The sequence below is a fragment of the Pyrus communis genome, chromosome 11 (assembly GCF_963583255.1).
Source record: "Pyrus communis chromosome 11, drPyrComm1.1, whole genome shotgun sequence".
NCBI classification, from domain to species: Eukaryota; Viridiplantae; Streptophyta; class Magnoliopsida; order Rosales; family Rosaceae; genus Pyrus; species Pyrus communis.
In genome coordinates, this window is record NC_084813.1 from 18414786 (window position 1) to 18423259 (window position 8474).

At 37.6% G+C, this 8474-nt stretch overlaps 1 protein-coding gene across 1 annotated transcript; it reads right to left on the reverse strand.

Moving 5' to 3' along the window:
* Nucleotides 1-4978: 4978 nt before the first annotated feature.
* On the reverse strand, nucleotides 4979-8244 carry LOC137707720 (glucose-1-phosphate adenylyltransferase small subunit, chloroplastic/amyloplastic-like). Its single transcript, XM_068446623.1, has 9 exons — nucleotides 7896-8244; nucleotides 7481-7777; nucleotides 7086-7355; nucleotides 6776-6955; nucleotides 6406-6509; nucleotides 6177-6288; nucleotides 5890-5988; nucleotides 5588-5707; nucleotides 4979-5325 (listed from the first exon to the last, which is right to left on the reverse strand). The coding sequence occupies exons 1-9, from the start codon at nucleotides 8145-8147 to the stop codon at nucleotides 5209-5211; spliced, it is 1551 nt and encodes a 516-aa protein (XP_068302724.1). The 5' UTR covers nucleotides 8148-8244; the 3' UTR covers nucleotides 4979-5208.
* Nucleotides 8245-8474: the final 230 nt, after the last annotated feature.

The window sequence follows — 8474 nt, forward strand, 5'->3', positions numbered from 1 at the left end:
CACTATCTACCAAACAACTAACTTTCCCACTAGTCATACCTAGAATAAAAATTAATTTGAATCTGTCACATGCATAAAAGTTCTAAAAACAAATATCCATTCAAAATAATTTAAGTATTCAAAGATGGTAATTAATAAACTTAATATCCAAAAACAAATCACCAACAAATAATCCAAATATAAAAGAAAATTGTTCAAAAATTAAACCAAAAAACAAGGAGGGTTCAGCCACTAGGTGGAATTCGGCCCCATTTGTCTAAATTTCAACTAGAAAAATAGTTTGTGTCTAAGATTCTAACTTCCATAGGGGTAATAGCCTTTTGAAAGTTAGAAACCTCCATCTTAGTACTCTCCGGTTCATCTACTTGCACAAAGTTTGATTTAAACTTTTTACAACGTGAATGATATTCAGCTACAACCTTCTAGGAAGCACGACAAACACGGGACCAATAGTCCTTTGAACCACAACGGTAGCACATGTCTGCATCTATAGTTTTAGGTGCATTGCCCTTATTCTTGAAGTATGGGGCTTTATGAGCGAGGTTAGGGCACTTCTGGGCTCGGTCTCCTCCCTTAGATGTGCTTTGGCTCTGCTGACCTTGACGGGATGGCTTATGGCCGCCTCTGCCACGCCTATTCTGGTGTTTGTTTGTGTTATAGTGTGCTTCAGGCACAGCAGTCGCCCTAGTAGGTCGAGCTTGATGATTTTTCATCAACAACTGATTCTACTTTTTAGCGAGAAGTAAAACAAAGATCAAATCCGAAAACTTAAAGAACTTCTGAGCCCTATATTGTTGTTGCATGACAATATTAGTAGCAGAAAAGGTCATCCAGAAGATCATCTTCGGTCAAGGTCTTACAAGACTTGAGAAGTGATCGGATTCAACAAAGTTTAGAATTATAGTCATTCACATACTTAAAGTCTTGGAAGCGCAAATGATGCTAGTTATGTCTTGTTTCAAGCAAGAAGATGTCATTTTGGTGATCAAAACAATTAGCCAAAGCGACCCAGAGTTCTCGTGGATTTTCCCTAGCAAGGTACTCAGTTTGCAGTGCGTCATGAATATGTCTTCGGATGAAGATCATGGCAGTGGCTTTCTTAGCTTTGTGAACTGGGTTATCCGTCTCATCTTCAATGGCGGGACGCAAATTCTTTGCAGTGAGGTGGAGCTTCACATCTTGGACCCACTTGAGGTAATTTCTTTCAGAAACCTCCAAAGCTGTAAAGTTGAGTTTGTTCAAATTCGACGTGTTCCTATCACAAAATAATGGACAAGATGTGGTTTGGTAATGGAGAAAAATCAATCCATTCACATAGGAGTAGAACATTCGGGTTCTAATAGACATTTATTGGTTTAAATTCGCATGAAAAAACTTTGGTTTTCATGGGTGTTGTTTTTAAGGAAAACTTTAGGTTTTCAAACAAGGCATGTTTCTAGAAACTTCAGGTTTCGAAATAATTATGAACTTTAGGTTCATATGTTCCTACAAACAAACGCAAATATATATACAGAAATATGCAACAAGAAAATATGCAAATAGAACTTCAGGTCTATAATTATAATTGAATTAATTATTTGGACTTCAGGCCAAATTTAAAGTGTGGGTGAAAAATTATAAAACCTAAAGTGTCTAAAAATAATAGACAACTAATACTCGAGGTCCAAAAACATGGACCAAGTCCACGGGTGGGCTGAGCAAAATTGTACTATGGTCTAGGCCCAAAAACTAGGCTTAGATAGACACGGGTTGATCAGGCCCCAAACACAATTTAGGCTGCAAGCCCATTAGCAACAACCGGGCTGCAAAAACTGGGTCCAAAAAACAATGGCCCAAATGGGCACTGATCAGATGCATGTACACCAATGTACTAGCTGCAGGCTGGGATCGCGTGTATGCGGAACATGGATACACCAGCACGGGGCTGGGATCCGGTGCATCACGGGCATCTGGAATCAAATCTAATCTACAATCACACTTAAACAAGAAGTTTATAACATTTCATATAAAATTATATATAATATATATTTTAAAAAGTTAGGTCTTGTGAGGTTTCACCTCAAGGCTTTCTCCTAGGCGAGGCTATCCATGAAACGCCTCGCCTATGCCTTTGCCTTTTAAAACATTGGTCAACGGTTACCTTGTGTTAGGGGGTGAGCAAAAACGTGCTCAAAATTCTTAAGCAAGTGCTTAAAAACATTTAACTATGCACTCAAGTTCTTACAATCGATTCTACTCACCCCTAATTTGCATGTAACAGAAAATAATAAAATATCACATCACTCAAAATTTTTACTTAAACATCTTTCAAACAATCCAATGTTTCTTTTTTTTTTCAGTGCCTCCAAAAACATTACGTTTTTATAGGGTGAAGTTAATATAATTACCCAGTTTAGGGATAATTTTAAAATGGTGTTAATCTTTTAAAATTTTCGAAATAATAATCTAATATTTTAAAAAATTGAAGCGTTAAGTGAGGAACTTGACAAGTGTTACAGCGAGATTTTACCTTGACGTCATTTATAAAGCTCTAACTCCCCAAATTGATTCCTTTAAACTAGACAAAGTTAGTGTTTAATTTGGTTGAAAGGGCTCAAATTGAGGATTCAAAATTTTAAAATATGAAAATTAGCCTCAACATTTGTCCATATCATTACTTAAATTTGATGACATTGTCACTTAACAGTAGTGATGTTATCACTTTACGTTGGTGACCTAACGAGTATTTATATTTATAAATGTTTTGTGGTTATTTGAAATATTTTAGTTATTCGTACTTCCTTGTTTTTTTAACCATAAAGGTTGGGACTAATTTGGAATCACACTAGAGGTTGGTTAGTTATTCGTACTTCCCGGTTTTTTAACCATAACAAGCAGTTGCTAGCTATAATTGGTGTATTTGTGTTAAGTTACCAAAAACAAAAAAAACAAAAAACGAAAAACAAAAAACAAAAATTGTGTTAATTATGACTAGTCCATCTTTTAGTTTAGAACAAACATAACCCTTAAGAGTAAAATAATGTTGTTAAGAAACAGTAACAATTGAACTCTTATTATTTATTTAAAATATAAATTCATCCGAGTTCATTTTTCATTACATAATAACAGCCAAACTCAATCAAACCAAAGATAACTGATTAATGGACTATACTAATCATTCCATTTATAGCATCTGTCGTAATTGTTGGTGTCCCAGTTCCACAGGCATGGATGGCCTTCAAACACAGCCCAATTACATGTTCCACAATAGTCACCATCTCTAAAGTTATCATATATATCGAACCATTGAAATGCACCTGGCCATTCAAAACTGCAGTAGAATTTTGTTACTGTGATGAAGCTAGGTTTGAAGTGGAATTGAAAGCTGGCGTTCGGTGGAAGCGTTTGGAGACCAAGATCATCGTCCCCGGATTTGCAGTGAAGGTTGAGGGTTTGGCCTTTCTCCAAAGAGTTTGTGATCTTAACATGTTTTCTCTCGACTGCATCACAAATGGTAACTGTGAACAAAACCAGCGTGACTAGCAGCAGTACTGCACTTCCGTTGAACCAACCCATGCTATACATATAGCTTGTTAATTTGAAGAAAATCAAATTTTATTTTGGTGTGAAAACACTAGGATGAACCATGCTTTAATAGTTGCTAGCTAGAGGTACCATCCACAAGGTCTCACATTTGCTTTAGTGCAATTTTTTGGCCGGGTACATTTGCTAGCTAGTTCTTTATTTATAAAATTATGGTAATAGATCGATTCACGTATAAAATTAATTTTGTTAGAATAATTTACAGTTGTGGAAAGACATTTAATTTTTCATAACAATGAATTTAGTTAAAAATGTTGACGAGCTTAGTAGTTGTCATGTAATTGAAGGTCTGAATTCTACTAACAAAATTATCATGCAGTAATTTTTTTTACACAAGCGATATTATTATACTTTAAGCCTATAAAAATTTGATGAATAGAATTCAAACTTAAGTGCATACGGTCTAACACATAAGCTCTATGTAATGTGGCTACGCTTAAATATACATTTGGTATTTTAGTCATAGAAGGAGTAATAGTGATTTTGAAAATCATGTACAGCTAGCTGAGAATAATTGGTAATTCTAGGAATGAGGAAATATAAAAGGAAAATACTAGGTAGATCATCGGTGAACATGTTTGGCAAGGTCCGCTTACAGGTAAGAGGTCCTTATTGCTGGTAAGGGGATGTCCTATACACCGCTTCATGCCACATCATGTTCTATTCTCCTTGGATGTCCCAAGCGTTCGTGGCACAACACGTGTTAAGTGGAATAAAATTAGTCCAAATGGTACAACTCAACAACAGTGGTAGAGGCACGGATAAGTGCATAACCAATTATTTCTTCCATTAAACAGAAGTAGATTCTACAAGATTGAGGTTCGAGAAAACTATCCCTTATTCTTGTCAACCAAGGAGCTTCAGCCATCAAGGATTTCCTTTTGTACATCACATTAGCACCTTTTCACTTCTTGTGTACAAGGTGGGCCGTGAGGATAGCCGAAGTAGGCACCCGCTTAGGACCTCCACTTTGGAGGCCCTTAATTTATATATAATTTCTTAAAATTGAAACTCAATAAAAATATCAAAAAATAAAATCATAGGGAAATGAAAAAGAATTGGTTGAAAAATTAGATTATGTAAACTTAATTAGCACATTTGCGTCTAATAATGCAAATGTGTAATATTAAAGTAACGTTATTTTTTTTATATTAATTTTTAATAATATTTAATGTAGAAATAGATTTTTTTTCATGTACTTAGTTAATTTTTTTAATATATATCAACGTACAGAGGATCAAAGATCAGAGAACTCTAATGCCCCACTTCGAAGGCTTGCCTAGGGTCCACAAATTTTCAGGGCTGCTTGTGTAATTTTGTGAAAGGGATGTATCAATGTCATAATCTTGAAGCATGTTAACGTTTCAGATATCGACTCTGTGAACATGGTAAGATGTGAAGTGAACAATTGGCAAAAAAACTTTATTTGAGATAGAAGTTGAGCATCTACAGAGCAAATTCGTCTCTTCCTCATTAACTACATCGTAGTACCGTGAAATGTACATTACATGAACAGTAGACAGAGCGGCTCAAAGTACTTGCTAAGTTGCTAGAGCTGCATCTCAGCCCAGTAACTCAAAAGAACCTTCGCTCTTGGCATTAAACGAGTGGAAAATAAGGAGGCGGCTAGATTACTGTTCCACTAGGAATCAAGGCATCCTTGATCACTGTGACAATCCCGCTCTTTATGAAATATCCGTCTGTTTCTCTTGCTGCTTCTTGCACATTGTCGCTATTGATAATCTGCAGTTCATACTCGTCGATGGTCAGTTTCATAAAGATAAAATGTAAAATGTTTTGAGTGATCAGCTAAGAAGAATAAAGTTCTAATTTGAATGTATGTCGAACCAGACATTGCATCGAATGTAAGCGGGAAATAGGTAGTACATATAGGAGGCGGTTTTCTGTATCCATTTAAGAAGTTTCAAATTGGCTGTCCATAAAATTTAGACCTAAAATTAATAAAAAACTGAAAAAAATCAGATTAAGATGATACTATGCTTACCTTAACATTCTCTCCAATTCGCGCATTCTTATCAATTATTGCTCTCCTAATGTGGGAATTCTTGCCAATACCAATTGGAACGCTGCCCTTCGCAGAAAGGAACCTCCTGTCAGCATCAGTCTGGGACAATCACAACAATTGCATCAGTATAATCTATCCAACCCATAGAGAGGTCAAATGAACAATGACAGTATTTCTAAGGAAAGTCCATTCATCTCTATAAACAAACAAAAAATGTTTATACGGTCATGTCTTGACTTAAAATAAAAAGCAGCAAGTGCTAAATCTACAGCAGGTTTTACCTCATAGTAGTCAGCTCCCATCAGTAATGTGTCTTCAATGACAGCACCCGCTGCTATGCAAGACCGAAGTCCAACGACTGAATGGTGAATTTTACAGTTCTGTGTTTATGTAAAAGATAGGATTGGGTTAAAGAGCAGGACTGAAATAGGTTATACTGATCCCCGTTTCTTGCAACGATAGCACATAGATGCAAGTTTTTCTGAAATTGAAGAGAACACGGGACTATGATGTGGCATCATAATGAAACAATTTAGCAAAATGCTGAATGTTTCTACAAAGAACTTACCTTTATTACACATCCCTCGCCAATAACACTATCTGTGACATCAGCATCAAGCATTTTTGATGGAGGTAAATACCGAGGTTGGGTGTAGATAGGGGATGAACGATCATAAAAGCTACAGTATAAAGTTCAAAATTAGGCCGGAATACTAAATCCAGATCAAACTGAGAGCATAACATATGAATTGGCCAAACAAAACAGGAATACAAACAAGTTATAGAATAAAAGGTACCTGAAATCTGGAACTGGTTTTTTTGTTATCCCCAAGTTTGCATTGTAGAAAGCCTCAATGGTACCAATATCTTCCCAGTAGCCATCATACAAATAAGCTTGAACCTGTAGGCATTAATAATTAGTATTCCGGGGGCTGAATATCTGGATGAAGGGTAGCAGGGGACAGAAAGTGTGGAACTGGGAAATATTTAGCAGACCATGTAAAATCAATTTAGGATACTATCTTTTTCAGTACAAAGGGATTTGTTCAGTTTCGAATGAAAGATATTTGCAATTATGTAATACCAACAACTATTCCAATCTTTTCCACCTCTTTTGATTGATCTTTCGTAGAAATTACAGAACAAAATATATGAATGAAAACTTACTCTCAAACCAATGGAAGTTGCGCCTGGAATAACTTCACTCCCGAAATCATTTGCACCAGGAAACTTGTCTCGAAGTAGATCTAACATGACATTTTTGCTCACAACATATATACCCATGCTGGCAATATAAGGCATCTCTTTAGCTCTCTCATCATCAAGACCCAGGATAGTTGTATCAACCTATATAACAAACAACATTTTGCATCAATAATCAATCACACACCTAAACCCACAAGTGTTTGAAGTTCAAAATGAAACGCATACGTAATGCACTAAATAATGAAAAACAATCTGCAAGTGGATCGTTCACCTTCATAGCTTTGAGTTGCTCCCCTTTTGGTTTCTCAGCAAACTCAATAATCCTTCCCTCTTCATCAATCTTCATCAAACCAAAGGCGGTAGCACGCTTCTCATCCATGGGCAGAGCAGCCACAGTGATGTCTGCATCAGTTTCTCTATGCGCCTGAATAAACCTCTCATAGTCCATCCTATACAAATGATCCCCAGCAAGAACCAAAAATTCCAACACATTGTGCTCCTCAAACAACCACAAGTACTGTCTCACGGCATCCGCAGTACCCTGTAAAGCACCAAAACCAAATATCCCAACTCAAAAACCAATAAAAACAAAAAATCCAAGCTCAAAAACCAATCAAAACCCGATTTCCAACACAACCCCACATTTGAAACAAGATTTTTAATCACCTGAAACCAATTGGGATTCTCAGGGCTCTGCTGGGCAGCAAGAACCTCAACAAAGCCTTCATTTTTGTAGCCACCCATATTAGTAGCATAAGCACGAGAAAGATGGCGATTGAGCGAAGCGGAATTGAACTGGGTCAGCACATAGATCTTGGACACGTTGCTGTTGAGGCAATTACTGACTGGGATATCGATCAGCCTGTAGTTTGCTCCCAATGGAACAGCAGGCTTCGCACGCTTCTTGGTCAATGGGTAAAGCCTCGTCCCAGCTCCCCCACCCAGGATAATCCCCAACACACTCTACACATTAACACAAATAAAATTCCCAAAATTTCAATCCAAACAAGAACACATTATGCGAATGCATAGAAACAAAAACACCAAATGCGACAGAGAGGGAGAGAAATGAATCACTTACCCGGCTCGCATCGGGATCAAGACACGTCTGGGAGTTCTTGGAATCGGAAACAGCCTTCGGAGAGACAGCCAGCGGCGGGACTCTGTGAGTGGGGCACTTCCTCATACAGGTGCTGGGGGCGGGGATTTTGGTCCCGGAGAGATGAGAGCCGCTGAAGGAGAGGCGGCTGATGTTCTGGGTTTGCTTCGAGTTCGGCAACACCGACGATCGCGACGTGAGCACTCCGCTCGCTGCCATTGAAGTGGACGCCATGTAACAAGAAATTTTGAGAGTTGCAGAGGTTGACAGTGGAGTGTTTGGGACTGGCAGCTGAGATTTGATGATATTTCGGGACCCTTTACCCTTTGCATCTTAGTGTTAATTACGCAACCCAACGTCAAATCTGCGAGCATGGGAGTGAGGGTATTATGGACCTTTTACAAGATGTTAATTTTACTAGTTATTCGACGGTAGTAATGGAGTACAAAAAAATCTGCATAAATCGCGAGTATTTAAACAAGTGGACATCATTAAAAGTCAGGTAACGGTGGATGCATCAATGGAAGAGTGACACGTGGCATTTGGGTTTTGGCCTAAGGT

What these genes read in the sequence shown, in the direction of transcription:
- LOC137707720 (XM_068446623.1), bottom strand. Translation starts at nt 8,147, where the DNA reads ATGGCGTCCACTTCAATGGCAGCGAGCGGAGTGCTCACGTCGCGATCG. An exon ending in CAACTTCCATTGGTTTGAGA is followed by an intron (nt 6,510 to 6,775) that starts GTAAGTTTTCAT and finishes TAATGCCTACAG; the next exon opens with GTTCAAGCTTATTTGTATGA. An exon ending in AAACCAGTTCCAGATTTCAG is followed by an intron (nt 6,289 to 6,405) that starts GTACCTTTTATT and finishes TTTATACTGTAG; the next exon opens with CTTTTATGATCGTTCATCCC.